Source organism: Equus asinus, chromosome 14, assembly GCF_041296235.1.
Source record: "Equus asinus isolate D_3611 breed Donkey chromosome 14, EquAss-T2T_v2, whole genome shotgun sequence".
NCBI classification, from domain to species: Eukaryota; Metazoa; Chordata; class Mammalia; order Perissodactyla; family Equidae; genus Equus; species Equus asinus.
The window spans coordinates 1,442,346-1,463,183 of NC_091803.1; the positions used below are offsets into that span (position 1 = coordinate 1,442,346).

At 61.9% G+C, this 20,838-nt stretch overlaps 1 protein-coding gene across 10 annotated transcripts in view; it reads right to left on the bottom strand.

The window, feature by feature from the left end:
* MAD1L1 (mitotic arrest deficient 1 like 1) overlaps nucleotides 1-20,838 on the bottom strand; it is a 415,485-nt gene that overhangs the window by 41,999 nt on the left and 352,648 nt on the right. For all 10 annotated transcript variants that reach the window (XM_014846667.3, XM_044746860.2, XM_014846671.3 and 7 more), the window contains one exon: nucleotides 14,721-14,911. In XM_014846667.3, the coding sequence (XP_014702153.1) occupies nucleotides 14,721-14,911 (191 nt within the window). The remainder of the gene's footprint in view (nucleotides 1-14,720; nucleotides 14,912-20,838) is intronic.

The window sequence follows — 20,838 nt, forward strand, 5'->3', positions numbered from 1 at the left end:
CCGCTTGCCTGGCTCTGTCTCTGGCTCTCTCAACACTCCCTCTGGGGAAGCCAGCTGCTGTCATGAGGATGCTCAGGCAGCGCTGCGGGGAGGTCCACACGGGGAGGAAGTGCAGCTTCGGCCAAGGCCACATTCATGAGTGTAGAGCAGAGCCTGTGGACGTGATCCAGCCTTCAGAAGACTACAGCCCAGGCCAACAGCCTAACTGCAGCCTCAGGAGAGACCCTGAGCCAGGACCACCCCGATAAACTGCTCCCAGATTCCTGACTTTCAGAAACCATGTGAGGTAACAAACGTTTGTTATTTTAAGATGCTAAGTTTTGGAGTAATTTGTTACACAGCAACAGACAACTAAAATGAAGGAAAAAATTAAGATACAAAAAAAGGACCAAATGGACCTTTTAAGCATGAAAAATACAACATCTGAAATGAAAAATTCACTAGATGAGATTAATAGCAGATTAGACACTCCAGAAAAAAAGGTCAGTGAACTTAAAGAGGCAGGAACAGAAACCCTCCGAACTGAAGCACAGAGGAGATGATTCACACAAGCACACACACAGAGCATCAACGACCAACAGGGTAACAGCAACGATCCCAAATAGGAGGAACTGGAGTCTCAGAAAATGTTAAACGAGATTTAAAGACATGATAGCCCGAATTCTCCATATTTGATTATAAACCCACAAATCCAAGAACTCGCTGAACCACAGCAGGATAAACGCAAGGAAACCTTTAGATCAGCCCAAGTCAAAGACTTTGTGTACAAGGATGAAGGTGAGGCTGCTCGCCTGCAGCTCCTCCGAGTGCTCGCTGTGTGAACGCTGCCCACAGCCGCGGGCCGGGTTTGGGGCTGGGCGGGCGTCGGCCCATCCTTGGCGGTCACGCTCCACCCCACGAGAGCCAGGCCTCCTGCCCTGCCTCTGTCCCTGGGCCCGTTCTGTCCCCGGGCCCCTGGGCCGACACGTGCACTGGCACCTTGCTGGGCTCCCAGCTGAGGCTGTTGGGGGAAGGAGCGCGCCAGCAGTGGCAAAGGGGGAGGGCTGTGCTTCCGGGAGCTGCTGAGAGCTGAGAGTTGGTGCGGGGGGAGGGGAAGCCACGTCCACTTCCAGGCCAAGATCCCCCTCGGGATACAGACACCAGCGTTTGCTGAAGGTCTCCCACGTCCCTCAGCGTTTCCACCTGTGGGACCCCGGCCCCAGTTTGCTCATCTGTAGGATGGGGTAACGGGAACTGCCGCCCGCACGACTGTGCAGTTTGATTAGGATTATTAACCATAAAGTGGTTCGGTTCACGCCCAGCTCCCACAGGCCTAAGGCATTAGTGTTTCTACTGCACGAGCCAAGCGTTGTTCCCCGAGGTCTCACTGGTTTAACCAGAGTCAGAGAAACCCAAACCTGAGCTTGAGAATGGGCATACCTTTGAACTGATAATCTAATCAGATTAAACTGATAATCAATCTACTAGGAATTTATTCTGAAGATACAATCAGAGACGCAGAGAAAGGTTTCTGCAAATGGATGATGATCACAATGCCGTGTTACAATAGTAAGTCAACCAATCAATAAAAACAGAGGAACAAGTTACAGGTCTGACCACAAGGACATATGTTAAATAAACGACGCACAGCCAGCAAACAGCACGTTACGTGACCGTTTCACACCACGACTGTTGAGAACATTTGAGTGTCAAATGCTCATGACCCAGCGTCAGATGAGGGAAGCAGGAAACGGAAGGACATGCTGTGGCTGGACATTGCCAGGGGTACACCCAGGAGCACAGAGACCCCCAGGAGAACACTGGCCGGGAAGAGCCTGGCGCCCGTGGTGCCACTGTCGTCTCTAGGTGAGGGGACGACGAGGACCTGAGTTTATTCCACGCGCTTTATTACACCTGGACAGACTTTCTGTGACGGCTTTATAATCAGGAAGCCACAGCCAAGTGAGCCTGTGTGTGGTCCACAGTGCAGTGCTGGTGGCAGCGAGGTGGCGGGCTTGAGCCAGGCTTGCTCAGAGCCTCTGCCCGCCTGCACCTGGCGCTCGGCAGACATGCCCCACGTGCCCACGGGAAAGGCCTGGGAGGGGGCATGAGCTGCCACCGCGGGCCGGGGCGAGGTGGTGCTCACCCTGCCGTGAGCATGGACCGCATACCCACTCACCACTCCTCCTCCCCAGATGCACGTCCACCCAGCACTTCCGCCTGCCAACCTGAGCCCTCGACTGTTCCTTAAAAACTCTTTAATGAATGCCCACTGCTCGCAGGATAAAGAGCCAACACTCTGCCCCGGCCTTCAAGCCCTGCATGCCCCAGGCCCTGCCCCTCACCAGCATTCCCTAGACCACGCTCCTCCACACCCCTGGGGCTCAGCCCACAGCCTTGATTCAATTCTGAGGACGCCCAGGCTTCCTTTACCACAGGGCCTTTGCACAAGCTGCTGGAATTGAAACTAGCTCCTTCAACCGCTCTGTGTGCCTCACACTGTTGGGGACCCACGTTCTTGGGAATAAGCCATCAGCGTGTCCAGCTCTGCTTTCACTCTTTGCTACGGCCAGGAAGCCCTCAGCCTCTTCTTGAACACCTCGCAGACGGCAGACGGGGAACACAGCACTTGCTGCAGGCCAGGCCAGTCAGTTCTCGTCTGCTCTTTGTGAATCTCCACCCCAAGGTCGGCAAGCCTTTCCCCGTCCCAAGCTGGGGGCTGTGTTCTGGGATCCCCACTGCTGTCCAGGTGCTCCAGGTCCCCCGAACAAACCACCCCCCTCCGGAAGGGCCCAGCAAACCCAGGAAGCAGCAGCTCTGCCTGGGGCGCCTCTGGTCCCTCCCAGCCTCGTCCCAGGGGCAAGCGCATCTGGGCAGAGGGGGATGGGGGGCCTCAACACATTCTGTGTGGCTACTGGAACATTCTAAGTCATTCCAATTCCAGCCCCTGCTCAGCCTGGCCTCCTCAGCAAGTCAGCATGCATTCAGAGCAACTCCCTTTGAAATTCAGGGGATCCAGAAAACACAAATTCAAATTAGAGCGTCTATGGAGACCTCATTGTTACAGTAGGACACTGGAACGCTCCACAGTCGGCGTCCGGCTTCTTCCAACAGGAGCCTGAGAACGGTCCCATCTGCCTGTGGGGAGGAGGCCAAGGAGAAAGAGAGCAAAGAGCGAAGCGTGCCCTCCCTGGGCCTCCCAGCTGGAACGCTGTCGGCTCTCCGCTTGCACAGGCTGCCTGTGGATGCGCGGGCTCACTCGCCATCCTCCCTCAGCCAGGCCTGGGCCTGAGACTACGGAGCACGCAAGAGCGGCCAGGGAACGGGCAGAGAGGGATGAGGCGGGGCTGGGAGGGACAAGAGCTGGCACCAGCGGAGCTCAGCTGGGCTCACTGCGTGGCCCAGCACCTCTTCCCATCGCTGGGCGTCCCATTCAGGCCCGTCTGAGGTGGACACGCAGTGTGCCCTCTGAGGCTCGCTGCCTGCCTGATCCTCAGTCAGAGCAGGCGGAGGGATGGCTGGGGGTCTCGTTCAGGTATTGGTCTCTGTGGGGAGCCTCAAGACTGCATCACAAAGGACCGTGGTTAACAAGCACTTCTTCCAGAAGGAGCAGCGTCCCTGCGCACCCAGAGATCTGAGCCTGGGGGGCCGTCGTCCCCATCGACAGAAGCCCCCTTTCCCGGGAACCACTCAGCTCCTCACTGGCTGGCGGCCCGGAGGCCAAACCCCTCGCTTTGTACCTCAGCACCACGCAGGGGGACAGCGCCCGCCCCAGTCCCCCAGCTCGGCAGAGCCGTCTGGGTACAGAAGGAAAGGTCACACAGCCGGGTCGGTTTACAGACGAGGAGACTGACAAAGTCTAGGCTCATGCAGAAAAGTCCCAGAGCCCTTGGCCTGTGTGTTTCCTCAGCTTTAACAAGAAAAGATGACAAAGCAAAACTCCCTCTGCTCTCTTACTCAGCTCAGAACAGATACTCACTCCACCTCCGGGTTCCAGAACTGACTCGAAGCCTGGCCCTCCGCGTGAAGGCACTGCACCCTTGGACCTCTGCCTCCACGTCCACAGAACAAGGGGCGAGAGCGATGAAATCTGGGCACAAGGTGTCATGATCGTTCCACAAAAATCTGGATGGAACCGCGGTGGGCGGGGAGGCAGAAAGGCCCGTGGCTTGACTGGATCCCCGGGTCCTGACATGCGGGGCTTGGGCAGGGTGCCTCCCGGACACAGGGGCTAGAGGCTCCCACCCACAGGAGGGACGCCCGCCTCGACCCTGCACCGCGCCATGCCCAGTCAGCCATCAACCTGCATCCAACTGTTTGCTCCTCACAAGCCCCTCTGGGGCCCAGGCTGGTGGGGTAGGGGGCCGGGCCAGAGCCTTTGGCCAACAACAGGCAGGGCTGTGACTCAAACCCAGGGTTGGCCTGATCCCATTGGCTTGGTCTCCACCCTGGGGCAGGGCCAGTGGGCTGAAGGGGGACAGCCAAGGGACACAGCACCCCTCAGCCCCCGATCTACCTCCAGAAGGAGCGTCCACACGCCTGCCTGTCCATGTGGCAGGGAGGACCTGAGGAGCCGCCCGCTAGACTTCAGCTGCAATGCTCTTAACCCAAACCCCCTGCCTCAGTGCCCACGAGGGGCAAGGGCAGGCCAGCAACCCAGCTGGCACCCCGGCCCACGGAGAAGCCCGGAAGTCACCCTGCTGGACATTCCCTGGTCCTCACTTGCATCTCACCTGCCTGCTTCTCAGCCCATCACAGCAGAACTTTACTTCAATTCCAATGTCACCATATCCAAAAGTACATCAGACAGCGGCCTGGTCCAGACCAGGGAGCGCCTCTGCTGAGGCTGGTCAGCAGAAGAGGACAGAGCTATGAGCCTGCTCCAGCCTCTGCAAGGAGTGGTCCAGGCTCCAGACTGGCCCCCTCCTGACACGAAGGCCCCAGTGTGTGGATACAGCTTTCCAGAGCTTTCCAGAGCTGCCTGCCGAGGAATCGGCCCCGGGGCCACTCCCTCTGCAGAGCTCCGCAGGGGCTGCCTCCTGCCTGCCCCCTGCGCAGCCCGGTCGTCGGCCACACTTGGCCACCAAGAGGTAGGGGGAGGTCACAGCATCCCTCTCAGGCCCTCTGCTCTCAGTTTGCCCCTAGGAGCGTCTGTCTCCACTCTCTACCATGTGGAAAGAGGAAGAAAGCTTGACACAGGCCTTTAAGTTCAAACTCACAGCCGTGAGCACTGGGTGAAGAAGGCCAGGTGCGCTCAGACACAGAAAAGCCCAGGGCACCCCAGCTGGCCACTGTCAGCGTCCCAGAGGCCTCGAGGGGCCGCAGGGCCCCGGGGGACGGGTCCTGGGTCAATATCTGACAAGTGGAAGAGCAGGGCTGTCTCAGGACACCCGCCCACGAGCAAGCAGTGAGAGATCTCTGTGCAGGGTGGGCCTTGGTCTTCTGAGCCCCTAATTCCTTGTCCTTCAGCCAGAGCTGTTGCCATGGCAATGCCAAGGCCCACCCCTGGCTCAGCGGCTCCAGCGCCAGCCTGCGACAGCGAGACGAGGCCGCCAGATGCCTGGACCGGGCCACGCAGACTCCTCTCCCACAGCTCGTCTTCTCTCCTGTCTCGGTCCTGTCCACGTCCTTCCTCGTGCTCCAGCCCATCCCTGGAGGCAGCTCTATCCAGGGCAGGAGTGGGGGGACAGAGGATCCCAGGAGTGCCCTTCCGGCCTCTGCTGCCCCACCCACAGCAACTCTTCCTCCATGAAGCCACCCCGTGGTGGGCTGCCCTTTCGGCCCTCACTCGCCCCCTCCCCCAGAGGGCCGCACAAATCTGGTGTCCTGTGTCCGTCAGACAGGAGTGCCTGAGGGCAGGGGTTTATCCTGGCACCGGCCTCTGAAGGGCGACAGCAAGGGAGGATGGTGGAGCAGTGTGCTCTGTGCACGAGCGGCACCGACGAGGGGCAGGCTGGCAAGTCTGCTTATTTACGAGGCTGCTTTACAGGAGAGAATCAGGCAGCCGGCAGGTCGCGTCTACGCCCACGGGCAGCAAAGCGGAACACTTCCTCGGGGAGCAATGCATCCCGCGCAGATCTCAGCCTGTCAACATGCCCCAGCTGGCTGCAGGGTCTGCTCGGCAAGGGCCGCGCCACGTGAGGGGAGCACGGCCGCGCGAGGCAGGGGCAGGCTCGCTAGTGCCCAGAGGCCGGGTCCCTTCCAGGGCAGGCAGGTGGGCAGCAGGGCCACAGGCAAGCCGGGCACACAGGGGGCCTGTGCCTGAGCCTCTCCCCCGAAAAGGGGACGACTGTGGGCCGGACCCTGCTCTGCCAGAAGACAGCGGAGAGGAGGGAGCGTCAGGTCTGCGGGGCAGGGTGGGGCGGGCTGAGCGGGCCAGGTCCTGCTGGGAAATGTCCACCTCCCACTGCTCTGCCCGGATGTCCGCCAGGGAGGGAGCTCTGGGTGGGAAAGGAGCGGGGGCTGTGGTGATGGTGGGGGCTGGGGCGGCGGGGGAACCCCCAGCCCCTTTCCTAACATCTGTGCTTCGACACCATGGGCCCTCGGCCGCGGAAACACCCACTCAGGCTGCTCTCCTCGGGGAGGGGAACCCCTCCCGGCTCCACAGCACCCCAGTCCACTAACCCTCCCTGCTCCCCCGAAGTTTGACTTCTTCTCAGGAGCAGGTGCCCCATGGGGAGGCCCTGGAGATGCACGGACCAGGTATGACCACACAGACAGGTGGAGTGTGTACAAGTGTGCACGTGTGAGTGTGCATGAACATGTGTGAGTGTGGGTGTGTATGCACATGAACATGCATGAGAGTGGGCGTGTGTGTGTGTGTGTGAGCATAAACCTGTGAGGGCATGTGGACGCGTGTCTGTGTGGGAGCATGAATGTGTGTGAAGATGGGTGTGTATGCGTGGGCATGTTTGTGCATAAGCATGTGTGTGTGTGTGAGCATGAACGTGTGTGCATATCTGTGTGGGACCATGAACGTGCGTGAGCATGGGCGTGTGTGCACGTGAGCGTGGGCGTGTGTGCTCGTGAGAGTGGGAGTGTGTGCACGTGAGCGTGGGCGTGTGTGCACGTGAGCGTGGGCGTGTGTGCACGTGAGCGTGTGTGCTCGTGAGCGTGGGCGTGTGTGCACGTGAGCGTGGGTGTGTGTGCTCGTGAGCGTGGGCGTGTGTGCTCGTGAGCGTGGGCGTGTGTGCACGTGAGCGTGGGAGTGTGTGCTCGTGAGCGTGGGCGTGTGTGCTCGTGAGCGTGGGCGTGTGTGCACGTGAGCGTGGGCGTGTGTGCACGTGAGTGTGTGTGCTCGTGAGCGTGGGCGTGTGTGCTCGTGAGCGTGGGCGTGTGTGCTCGTGAGCGTGGGCGTGTTGGAGTGTGTATGACATCTTCGCAGGGCCAGGCATCAGGTACAGACCATCCACAGGGCCAGGCCCCTTTATACACACGGCCCCAGAGCCCCACCCCGACTACCCGGGAGGCCACAGCCACCCCCACGGGGCACACGGGTGGAGGTGAGGCTCGCAGGGGTGAGGCCACGTGAAGGTCCCGAGGCTGAGTGGAGGCAGGGACAGGCACACGTGGGCAGTCCTGGCCCAAGTCCAGCATCTCTCCATAGCCTGCAGGGCCGTCCTTGCACAACAGCCCGAGAGCCGTCTCCCTCTAGCAGACGCCCACCCACTGCCGGCTCTGGGCGCACATCAGAGGCCGAGGGGGCCATGACGGGCTGTGGGCCGGTGCGCCCTGGAGGGGTGGGCCTGCAGGAGCAGACACGCCGCCCAGGACAGACCACAGCAAACGTGAGCTCGAGGCCTCAACGGGCGGGCTCCCCGGCCTCACGCTTGCCCTGCCGCTGGGCCTCGGTCTCCCCACTCCTGGGACCCTCATGAGCTGCTGCCTGCTCTGGCCCAGGCCAGGCCCAAATGAGCAAGCCCCTGCCCAGGTGCTCAGTGCCTGGCCCTCAGGACGACTCCAGCCCCACAGAGACGGGGAGGCCACCTCGGAGCTGGGCTGTGAGGGTCGGCTTCTCGGGACACACGAATTGGAAGAAAGAGCACTGGGGTGAAGGAGCAGAGTGGGCCTGGGCTTCAGGCTATGGCCCACGGGCCGCATCCAGCTCCCAGGCTGTATCTGCATCGCCTATGGGCTAAGAGTGACTATACGTATTTAAACGGCTGGGAAAAGCTTTTAAAGCTATTTATGGCAACTTTATTCATAATCACTAAAACCTTGGAAGAAACCAAGACGCTCTTCGACAGGTGAGTGGATAAAGTGTGGCCCGTCCAGACAGTGGAATATGATTCAGCACTAAAGAGAAACGAGCTGCGAAGCCATGAAAAGACATGAAATAACACTAAAAGTAATCACTAAGGGAAAGAAGCCAGTCTGAAAAGGCTACACACTGTTTGATTCCAACTCTATGACCTTCCGGAAAAGGCACAGCTGTGAGACAGTGAAGGTCAGGGGTCCAGGGTTGGGGGCAGGCGGGCTCGGGGCTGCGCGGGGAGCGTGGGATCTGCAGGCAGCGGAGCTGCGGTGCAGGATGTGACGGGATGCTCTGCCGAACCCAGAGAACCACAAACGCAGAGCGAACCCCGGGCTCCAGTTAACAACAACATGAAAGTCCTGGTCCGTTACTCCCAACAAAGGCTCCACCCCCTGGCGGGCCAGGGTCCCGCTGCACTCCCCACTTCCTTTCCACGTGTGTGTGCACCTGCTTGTGGATCCGAGCCCGGCTGGGGACGGGGCCCCCCTCCCAACACACACAGCCCCTCCTGCTCTGCCCTGGGCCCCAGTCCCGACAGTGTCCCAAAGAGCAAGCAGCCACCTCAGCCTCTCTGGGGTTCAGGTCTGTGACACAGGGGTGACAGTGCCTGCAGGAAAGTACTTGGACATTCTGGGGGGAGCTCCCGACACGGTACCACGTCTGTGATGATTATAAGTTTGGGCCCTGGGCTGACAAAGTCCCCTCCCCGAGCACCTGAGTCAGCAGGGGGCTGGGCAGGGGCCTGAGACGACCCTCAGGAGGCTCCCTGGGCAGCGCTCTGGAGGCGGGTCAGCACCAATGTGCCCCGACCCCAACAGCAGAGCCCTGAGGGAGGGACGCCTCCGACGAGCATTGAATCCACACGACCAATCCTGTGGGTCCAGCGTCCTGCTCCCCTCCCCAAGGAGGGACCCGAAGGCAGAGGGCAGTAGCCTGCAAGGCCCGAAGACAGTGTGCCCAGAGCCCTCACTGCAGCGAGCCCTCGCTGGGGCTCAGGTCTCGGGTTGCTGGGGAGGAGAGATCTAGAACCTTCTGAGGACTCAGAGGAGGCAGGTGCTTGCCCGGCTCCCCTGTGTGTGTTCCTGGGTTAGATTTCCATATACACGCCCTTCCCCTCACCCACACAGCCGCCTGGAAGTGGACGTCATCAAGTTCCCACTGTGCAGATCTGGAAACCCAGGCTCGACAGTTGGGACAGACAGAGTGGCTAGGCTGGACTCAAGCACTATCTGTTTGATTCTAGGACCCGTGTCCGTCACCTTGCCGGCCCCAGCCCGACCCTGCAAGACCCGTGGGTGATGCTGAGCCCTGGGAAGGCCCGGGCAGGGAGGCACCAGCAAAGCTGACTGCACCCTCGGGGCCCCATGAGTTCACACCTGTGTTCTGAGTTCCACTGCGAGGTGGCCCTGCCTCGTGATTCCATTGCCTGCTCTTAGAATTGGCTTCCTCCCCCGTGCGATAGGGGGCTTTCCATCCCTGCTCTTTAGGAGGAGGGGAGGAAAATTCCTGTGCGTTACAGCGAAACCAGGGCTGTGAACACTTCCCACCCACACGTGGAGCTTCTGGAAACTCCCGTCCACCTGCACAGCCCAGCAGGCATCCCTCACTCGAGCGCACGGCAGGGCAAACCATTCCCAAAGACCTCGGAAGGCTTCGGGCCTGTCCCTCCTCTCGGAGGAGCGGCCCCGGGAGGAGGCCAGGCCCGCGGGATAAGCCGGAGCTGAGTCCCTGCCTTTTGTGGAAGAGCGGCGGGCAGGCAGCTCTCCCACCCACGGCAGCAGGGCCGGCGGGCCAGGCGCACGTCCTCTCCGGAGCAGAGCTCGTGGGGCTGAGCCCAAACCCTCAATTACCCCAGCGCACATCTGCAGAGCCCGCTCAACTGGAACAGCGCGCAGCTATTCCCAATCCGCTTCCAGCCCCTACCTAAGACATCATCTTTGGGAAAATAGAATAAACCGCAGTGGCCAGGAGGCTCCTTGCTTGCTGAGATCCTTCCCCAGCCCGATTCAGCTGAGACCACAGGAAGCTGTGCACCAGCCCCAGGGGGCAGGGCCAGGACGCAGCGTGGCAGGCGAACGGGTCATCCCTCCTGGCCCTCTCAGGCTGGTCTCTGCTCCTGCAGCATCTCCCACTTAAGGGGAGTGCCAGCTCACTTGCAGCCCGAATGAAGGCTCGGCTCTCTGGGAAGCCCATCAGAACCCAGAAGGCCAGCGTGAGAAGGACCCCAGAGAGCATGCAGACCAAGCTCCTTGTTACAGATGGGGAAACTGAGTCCCACAGAGGGCAATGGCCTGGTCAAGGCACACGCCTGGGTCAGGAGTGGTCAGAGGGGTGCGATGACTCCAGGGCGCCTCCCTTCCCGTCGGGCCCTCTGCACAGTACTGGGGGCAGGGGCCGCCTCTCCCTGGGTCCCTGGAAGGCAGTGATTCTCTGCAGGTGAAGGTGCATCTTGGGCCGTGGGCCACCTCGGTCCCTATGGTCAGTCTGCCGTCTGTCCTCTACCTTCTCTTTTGCTTTCTGCCCGTCCGTCAGTCCCACAAGTGCTCAGGGAGCACTCAGCATGTGCCCGGCCTTGAGCAGGCGGACGGGCAGCAGCAGGCTTGGTACGGTCCTCTGTCATCGAGCTCAGTGTTCTCGGGGAATCATAAGCAGGCAGCGATGACAGCGGATCTGCCAGCAGGATCAGTTCTGGTCCCCTGGTTAGAGATTTCCTGCCAGAAGCTCGACAGCTCCTAACTTGTCCTCCTGGCACCTGGTGAGAGGGAGGTTTTCCCAGGGGCCCCTCTAGGGCCCCCGAGCTCCTGACAACACTCACTACGGCGCAGCTTAGAGGCTCACTGTTTGCTGAAGGAAGGAGGCCATGACTCAGTGGTCTCAGTTCTTCCATGTGTCCAGCAGCCACTCCAGCTGACCCACCCATGGCTGGAGCAGGTCCTGCACCAGGGGCCGCCGGGGCACCTGAGGGATTCCTGGGGAGCAGAGCGCAGGTGGGGGCACCCAGGCCTGCACATTCGGGACTGGCCCGATCCTGTGCCAGGTGCTCCCTGCTCTTGGGAGAGGCCGGAGCGCTGGGCAGGGACATAGGACTCACCTGCCCAATTACACAGACTCAGCCCCCGAGATTCCCAGGGAGAAATGGACACTAACAGCTCCGCTTCCCGGCCTCTCCCACGGCCCCACTGCTCCCAGGGCTGCAGATGCCTCGGCTGGTGGGCAGCTGGCACTAAGCCTGGGGTGGAGGAGGAGCGGTCGGCGACCAGGAGCTGCTGGCCCCAGGAGCGGGCAGGGCACAGGAGAGGGGCAGCAGGATGCACCGTCCGCCCACGCCCCAGCGCCCCCACCCAGCTCCTCCCAGAACTCCGCAAAGTCTCTCCCTTAAAGGCTCCATCCACTCAACAGACGTCAGCAAGCGCCTCGTGCGCCAAGCCCCGGCCAGGGTGCAGGGGGCCGGTCAGGTCCTGCTCCTCCACCGCCTACTGTCTACCACGGACGTCAGACCGACGAGTAGGGGCGCAGTGATAGGGCCTGCTGGAATCCAGGGCGGCGGGGTCCCAACTCGGAAGAACTCGTCATGCACACCACACAAGCATTCGAGCTCCCACAGGCGAGGGCAGGCTGGGCCTCGGGGGCCATGACACAGCTGGCTCCTGGCTTCAGGATCAATTCATCTAACAGAGCGAAAGCCCCCTGCGTAAGCATCGGGCAACTGGGAAGTGACACGTATGCTGAGGGGTCCCATCCTGGGAGGACGGGAAGCCCTCCTGGAGGAGGCATCTGTGAGCAGATCCGGGCCTCTGCGCCGAGTGGGAGAAACTGACCAGGCGCACGAGCAGGAGCGGGGCCCGCGTGCGGGGTGTGCAGGGTGATGGACCCACACCGGAGGGGCAGAGACGGGGGCCCTGGGACAAACGTGGGCACAGAGCAGTAGCTGCTGTCAGCTGAGGCATCACTTCTCAGAACTGAAACCCTGACAGACCCTGAAACGCACAGTGGGACCTCAGTGACCGCGGCTGGTGCCTGTCAGGCGCTGCGGGGTGTGCGACACGAGCTCATTTGCTCCTGACGCTGACTCACAGACGAGGAGACTGAGGGTCAGAGCAGCCCCAGCTGGGGAAGCGCAGCGTGTGGCACTGACCTCATATTCCCACTCAAAGGCCAACAGCCTTCCTTGGTGTCCCTGTGGCTCCCCACCCTGTGACAACGGGGCACCCAGCCTACCGACTCTGCCAGTTCCAGATAGGGGCTCCAGCGCCGCCTCTGAGCCCCATGTGCACAGCTCTCCGCAGTGAGCAAGGCCCTGCACTGCTTCACGGACCCTGCTGGGAGCCCCGGGAAGCCTGGGGAGCGAGAGCTCGGGGAGAGCCGGGCACCGTTCCACGTCCCACGTCCCACGTGCAGAACGCGGCGGCTACGAGTGCCCCTCATCTCCCCACCTGCACTGTGCCTCTACTTCTCCCGGTACGGAGGCCCGGCCAGCACCGGCAGGGGGCATGGTGCCTTCGGGACATCAGCAGACGGCCGAGCCACCACCCTCCTCTCTTGTCCTTCGGAGGGGCCGTCTCACACCTGCGGCTGCTCACACCCATTCTTCTCAGCCCCAGAGCCAGACCTGCAGCTGGAAGGAAGGGGGCGGCCAGGAGCCCAAGACGGGCAGTCACAGAAGCTGGGGGAGGGGTCTAAAGGTCCAACAGCAAAGGTCTGCGGAGATGCATCAGGGCGCGCTGGACCCCGCAGGGACCTCGGTTCCCGAGAGGGACTCTGGGTGGGAAGGTGTCGGTGTTACTGCACCAACACCGGGAACCAGGCCTGGAGTGAGCGGAGGGTGCTGCTGTGCTCCCATGGCCTGCAGGGCGGGACTGAGCAGAGCCAGGCCCAGGGGTGGCGACCAGAGAGCCTGGAGGTCCGACGGTGCCTTCTGCCTGTCTCCACTCTGCAGTGGCTGTCCAGAGAGATGGGTCAGCTCCCTCCAGCCATGTGGCTTGTGGCTTCTGCCATGCCTGCTCCCCATCTTGGGTCCCCTCCTTGCCCCCCTGGCCTCAAGAGCCTGGGCGGGGCCATAGAGGGCACAAAGGTGGAGCACACCAGGAGCTCCTGCTGAGCCGCGGATGCTGCAGGGCCATGCAGGGACAGCCCCTCAGGAGCTGAGCGGCCCCACATCATCTGTTCTCAAGGACATCTTGCTCCAGCCAGACCTGAGGGCAGATGAGGGGCCAGGAGGCCACGGTGTGGTCAGGGCCGGGGAAGCGGGGGCTAAGACGCCGGGTCTTCAGGAGAGCAGCAGAGCCCAGCACTCCTGTGTGATGGGGAAGACAAGCGTCCAGCTAATCTGAGGCCCCGAGGGCAGAAACGGATGTGGGCCACCTGTCCGTCCTCCTGTCTGCACATGGGGCTGGATGGACGGAGTAGACCATGGACAGATGGACGGTAACAAGCTATGTATGGACAGTGTTTCTAGAATCCAGGCACTAGCACTTGCAGTATAAACCCAGCATCCCGATCTAGAAATACAAACTAACAGCCTAAATTAAGTAAATATAGAAACTCAGATAGATACGCCTGTACGTACGAAACTCTGAGAAGAAACGCGTCAAGGTGGCTGTGGCTGTCTTCTGGGGGTGGCATTATAAGCAAACTCGGTTCTTCTTTTGGATTTTCAATAATCCACAAATACTAAATACTTGGGAATGTTCTCCCAAGGTCTTGTTGGAGGGACGGACCCTCTTGGCTGACACGGTAAAGCCCCAGCTCTGCTACCAGGACCCACTCACCCTCACCCCACAGGTGCTTTGTTCCCCACAACCAACCTGGCCCAGAAACCTGGAAGGCAGCCCAGACCTCCATAAGCACGATTCCACAGGCTGAGCGCTGCCCCGATGCAGGAGGCCCTGCCCGTGGGTCCTGCCACAGCTCAGTGCTGCGCACCAGCAACATTTCCCAGAGTGAGTCGGGGCACACACGGGCCGAGGGCCCCCGCCTCCCGCCTGCCCGTGGCTCGGGCCTGGCCTTTCCACCAAGCCTAAGAAGCACGCGCTTGGCAGAGACCCAGAGGCTTCTCTTCTCTGGTTCTGTGCTGCACATCATTCTAACCTCTGGCCGCGGTCCAGCTGCTCGCTTCTGCAGCATTGAAGACACCTTCCTGACCAAACACTCACCCTCAGCCCTTATGTCAGGCCCCTGTGGGTGCTGCTATGCTGGATGCCCCCACCTCGCTGCCCCTGCTCCTCCAGGGACAGGCCAATGCAGCCACAGGTGGAGGCTGACGTGCAGAGGAGGCCGGAGTGGGGTCGAGTGGGCGGGGGGCAGCTGGCACTTCCTGCAGGAGGTCCAGGGCTGCGGGGTGAAGCTGGGGGTGGCCGAGGGATGGCAGTCTCCCCTCTGCCCCACTGACCACGCCTTCCCGAGGCCTGGCTGCTCCCGCTGATACGCGATCACCTGTCAGGGCTGACGGCCCAACTGTCCACGCCAAGGCGCGTGCCGGCGGGCCTACCTTGAAGATGAGGCTGTCAGCCTTGTGCTCGGCGTACATGGAGGTCAGCCGGTACTGGCTCTCCGTGGTGATGTCTATCTGGTAGCCCGTGAGCGCGTAGCAGACCTTCCGGAACTCCTGGATCTTGGTCTGGAAGACCTCCTTCAGCCGCTGGTTCTTCAGCTCTGCACTTTCCACCTGCTTCTTCAGCTCTGGGGGAGGAAGGGATGGACAGGTGAGCTCACCAGCCGGCTGGACACAAGGGGCAGTGCTGGGGCCACAAACCCGGAGGAGGGACAGGGACCCAGAGGAGCTGCAGGGTGCCAGGGGCAGAGGCCGCTGACCGAGGGACAAGGTCGAGGTGGGGCCCAAACGTGAACTATTCCTGCCCCAGGGGGACGGCTGCATGCTATATCAGCAGGCCCAAATGAGCACGCTCAGTTATTGGACAAAACGAACAAGGGGGTCAACAGCCTGACATCCTGGTGGCAATAACGATAAGGTCTTTAAATCAAAACCAGCAGCTCTAAAGAAAACAGTGAGTGAAAACGAGCCACCTTCTGGGCTCTGAGCTCCCGACTCGACTCCTAGCCTGGTTCCTTTCAAAAGGATGGCTCTCGGCCAGCACAATGGGGAACACTGAAGGCTGTCCCGAGTCAGGACACAGCGGGCTGGCCATGACAGGCCGTGTGCTTGCCCCCTCGCTTGGCAACTTCAGGCAGGAACGCTCTGGAGGAGCGGGCACTGACCAGGAAGCCCGATCCTGGACAGAGGTCCTGGGCCTGCATGCACCAGCCAGTGATGGGACAAACACCCAGTCTGGACAGAGGTCCTGGGCCTGCACGCGCCAGCCAGGTGATGGGACAAACACCCAGCCTGCAGGCAAGTCCCTGCCGAGGCCGGAAGCCCACCGGCATGGGCCACTCTGAGAAGCAGCGAGGGGATGGGGCAGCAAGAGCAGACGTCATTTGGAGACAGCCGGTGACAGTGCCCGGGGGTTCCCCCGCTGGCCACTCGGAGAAGAGACCACAGGTGAGGACAGGCTGCTGTGTGGGGTCCAGGCAGACCCCCTGAGCCCGCCATCCACCCCCGGCATGGCTCTAACTGGACCGTTCTGGGCAGAGGCCCCCTGGGCCCACCCGCCACTCCTGCCATGGTTTACAGCCGCGTGGGGAGAAGCCAGCTGTGTGCAGCCATCAGGAGGATACACAGCAATTACCACGAATCCCTCACCCAAGGTGCCCCCCGAGTAATTACACCTCCATTATTCCCCCCATTAATTAGCGAGGCTGGCTCTACTTCAACGTGCACGTGGTCGTCGCCGAAGCCAGGCGCTTCCTGGTGGTCCTGTCTGGAGCGGGGGCGGGGAGCCCCCTCCAGGGCCTGGGGCTGCCCCGGGTGGGACAGGAGCCCAGCTGGCCGAGAGGGCTGTGGGAACCAGGCCTTGGAGGTGGTCAGCTGGTTTGAGTCCTGCCCTCCTGCAGGCTGTGAGCCCCAGGACCACGCCACTGTGACAGTGAGAACAGCCCCTCCCCTCAGGCTAAACCACAGGACCCGTGGGGTGCCCCATGCTGGCGTGGGCGCCCATGTCCAGGCCTGGTAACCACCAGCCCCCTGGTGGAGCTGAGAGCGGGCAGGGTCAAGGCGGCCCATTTAAGATGAGAGGATGCAGTCAGGGTCACTTCCTGGAGGAGGTGAGGGGGGCAGGGGACAGGGGAGCCTGCATTCCAGGGAGAGAAAGCCATTGGAAAGCCCCTACCGGGCTCTGCCCTTCCTGACCCTCGGCCTGGAGCCTGTCACCACACCATTTGGCTCCCAGAGCTCGCTGGGAGCAGAGCGTCCTCCAGAGGCTGTCGCGAGGATCCAGTTAGGTCCTTCGGGAGGCTGGCAGCTGAGCGCCGGGCAGCTTCAGGGCACAACTGTGATGGCGGGAGCTCAGCTACGCCCCAGGCACCAACAGCGCTGCCCAGGCGCTGCGAGGTGGTTGTGGCTCTTCCCATTTTACAAACAGGACACGAGGCCCCGAGAGATCCACTGCTTGGCCACAGACAAAGGGCAGAGGCAGGGCCGTCCAACTCCAGGGCCAAACGCCCGACGAACTCGCCGTCTCTCACGTGTGCTAGAGCAGACCAGGGCTCTGGACACGCATCCCAGGTCTCGTCCACACCACCTGTGGCTCTGCAGGACTCAGCCCGGCCTGGCACTGGCCACGTCCTGGTTCTGACGGGGCATCCTGACACCAGGGCGCTGCTCCTTTCGGCATCTCCATGGCATGGAAGGGCTGCACTTGACACCTGTCGCCTGAACGTCCAGCCCGCTGGCTGTGCCTGCCCTCGCCTGTCCCGTCCGTCAGTGGCTCCACGGCCCTGGCACACACGGCCACTCGGAGCCGAGAGCCTCCCGCCAGGACACAGGTGGTGTCCTTGATTAATCGAGCCATCAGACCTCGAAACAAAGGGGTAAGCGACAGCTCGGACCCGAGCTCCTCCCTGTGTCCCTCGCCGGCCGGCCCAGGACGGATCTGTCAGAGGGAGGAAACCTCCCCCAGAAGGAAAGCCCTGGCCAGGCTTCCTCGGGGAGGCATCACCTGTCAGAGATGCCCGGCCTTCAGCAGCACTCGGGGTCGACGGGAAGAGCTACATTTTGGTGAAAATCGCAGCCTGACGTTGGAGAAGGAAGCAGCCCCTCTGCCTCAGACCTCAGAGTGCTGCTGGTTAGGAGCTCATCGGCTCCAGAAAGTGGCCGGGGCCAGGAGCGGGGCTGCCCCTCTCGGGCGTGATGTGCCAGCGCACGGGAGGGGAAGGGGGTGGTCATGCTCACTCCAGGCACCTGTGACTCTGGGCTGGGTATCAGGACCCCCAGGAAAGGGACCTCGCCACCTGCCCCAGTGTGGCCCTCACAACACCACGGGCTCCCACGGCGCCCCATGACGGGCAAGCATGTGGGGGCTGGGGGAGGGGACTTCCTCCAGGTCACACAGCCTCCGGGTGGAGAGGGGACCTGACCCCAGTCTGCCCAGTCCAGGTAGGGCAAAGCCCAAGGCTTTCAGGTAAAGCGCACCTGGACGAAGGGCAGTGGGGCGGGAACCCTGAACGAGCACTTTGACATGGGGCAGGCAGAGTCAGTGCTCTGACCTCCCCACCCCGCTCGTAGTTCAATCGCTTACATAAACGTGAATGAATAATTCACAGGATGCTTTGGATTAAATAAATAAAAGATGGGCCTTCTGCTCAGAAGTGCCGCTGCTCTGACGCAGCCTCTGCCAGAGCGAGCCGAGGCTTCCCCGGCGGGGTGGAGTGGCCTGGCGAGTGGCGCTCCACAGACGCTCCTCTGGGGTCTGCGGTGACCCAGAGGCAGTCACAGCCGCCCCGTCCAGGCCCAGCGGCCACTTTCACGCCTGCCCTGCTGGTGACGACCACATCCAGGCAGGCAGAGCCCGCGGAGCAGACACGGCCCTGTTAGGTCTGCCGACAGCCCCGCAGAGCTCCTGGGCCCCCCACCTCAGGCCCACCCTGCTGTGTGCGTGTCCCAGGCCACTTGGCTGTGCTGGGGGCGCGTCACCAGACACTCGGGATGAAGACCTCACACCTGCGCCCTGGCTACATCTGCTCTGGGGCGTCCAGCCAAGGGCCCCTCCAGGCCCCGCAGCCCTGGGATCAGGCCCACACTCTGAGAGGTTGCTGAGCCCTCACGCCCAGCGAGACTCAGCCTCCCCTCCCTCACTTCTGCTGCCCTTTGACTCCTGCCCTCCAGCCTCACTGGCCGGGGGAAACTGTCCGTAAACCACCATCTATTCTCTGCCCAAAGCCGTCCCTCCTCACCCCTGGCCGCCCTCGCCCAGCCACCTCGGGCCCCTCCTCGCTCTTCAGCGCTCTGCACAGCCTCTCGGCAAGTCCTTGGTGAGGGGCGAGGGAGGCCTGTGGACAAGCAGGCATCAGAGAAGAGAGGGACACCATCACCCAGAACCCAGGCGCAGAGGCGGGCAGAGCCCGTGCAGGCCAGGGATGGATGTGGGGGTCAAGGGGCAGCCGAGGCTGCAGCTTCTGAGCAGCGCGTGTGCCCTCTGACCAGGCGTGCGGCCGGCCCAGGCCCACTGGCTGCCTCCAGCCACGTCCACGGGAGGTCCTCCGATGGCTCTGACCTCCACCCCTCCTCCGCCATCACTCCCCAACACCTGGCTCCTCCTGGACTCTCGGAAGGCAGCTGTGAATCTCCGCGGGAAGGATGCAGAACAAAAATAAATGCCACTCTGTTACATAAAGGCCGGCAGGAGGAGAGCGGCTTCCCCTCCGAGAGCAGAGATGTCAGGATAAAGGAGCGCTCGTGGGCACACGTCTCCACGATCCCGCTCACAGCCTGAACAAATGGTTTTATTCTAGATGGGCGGTGGACCACGGGAGAGGCAGACGGAGGGACGGACGCAGATGTGCAGCAGTCAGGTCTCTGCCCAGCCGGGTCTCTGCAGGCTCCAGCTCGCGGCCTCCCCGGCCAGCAGAGCCCAGCTGCGCCTCATTCACTAGAGCGCACCCACACAGTGGCTCTGTCTCCCTCTCAGCGGTCTGCAGGAGCAGGGGCAGGAGCAGGGTGGCGGGGGAAGCCCTCTTCTCTGCGCTCTCAGGCTCACCCGAGGCTCCTCCCGCTCCAGCTCAGACCTGCGGGATGGCTGACCCACACTCTGGACTGGAGCCCGGGTCGAGGCCTTTCGGAGATGGAAGCAGCCAGCAGTGGCACTTTCCTCCCAAGGCCTCTCACTCCTCGAGTGTTAAGACACACGCAGACGAGACAGCAGCAGAAACACTTTCGAAGGTGCCAGCGGCTCTCAGGAGGGTGGCCCCCCACGTGGACAAGGGTCCACTTGTCCACATCCCTCCTTTTCTCTGGGCCTGAGCTGTGCCCACCCCCAGCAGGCCAGACGGCCCTGGACCATGGCCAGCTGGCTGTGGGGGATGGGTACTGTGCCTGAGGGGGCCCGGCCCGGCCTGGCCTGGCCCTGCACCGATGCCCTGCAGAGTGCTGGCCAGCCCTGTCCCGCGGCTGCTCTCTGTGGACAGACAGGCCTCCGCAGCACCCACTCTGTCGAGTCCAGAATGATCCTGACAGTGGGGCGAGTGCCACGCGCCGCTCACTGCACCCCGGCCCCATCTGCAGGGGCTGTGGCGGCTCAGCCACCTGAGGAGAAGCCGGTAGGCGTGGGAACAGCCGAAACCCGGCAGACAGCAGAGCCGGGAGCAGAACATGGGGGCGCGGGACTGCAAGGCCGAGCTGCTTCTTGGCCTGAGGCCTGCCCTGTGGTCACGGGGGAGTTCTGCAGCTCGGTCCAGGCCAGCCTTGGCGGCCGGCTCAGGCCCTCTCTTCCCTGGGCTCCCACTCCTCCCTCTGCCCTTTGTTCAGCCCCAGTCCAGCAAGAGGACCCAAGTCATCTGGCCAGAATTCTAAGCTCCTAAGAGAAGATGCAGGCTGAATGAAGACTCTCTCCTGTGGCCGTCAGGCCTTTGCCGAGTGACCGGCCTGCTGCATCCAGTTCCAACTGCACTGGCTTCACTCCCCGCCGAGAAGGCATGCTTGCCTTCCTACCACAGGGCCTTTGCTCTCACCTGGAGCAGCGTCCCCTGCCTTCTCACTAACTCTCGTATGCCCAGCTTCAAACTCCCGTCTCCGGTTATTGCTCTCAGTGTAACCATGTTCTCCTTCACAGTATCTATCACAACAGAAAGAGGCATTGTTAAATGTCTTTGCTTAATGCTCATTTCCTCCAGTGACTCTACGCTTCATGGAGGTGAGGACCAGGCCTCTGTGTCATATTGTGTCCCCAGCGCACTTCGAGGACCCGGGGTGCAGGGAGTGCTACTGCTATTTCTCCACCAACCCTAAATCGCAGCCCAGAGAAGCCTTGTAGTCAGCTTGCAGATGTGAACACACACACGGGGGCTTCCCTGGAGACACGCGAAGGGGACGGAGCCTGGACACACGTGTTCATCCTTGTTCCCTCCTGAACGACGGCAGAGGGACAAGAGGTGGCAGCGGTGGACAATGTGGGTGGACGGGATTTCGGAAGAGGAAAAGCAGATAGACGAGAAGACAGGGCCTCGGCAGAACCGGGACAGCAGGAACGGGCCACGTGGCTCAGGATCCGTGTGGA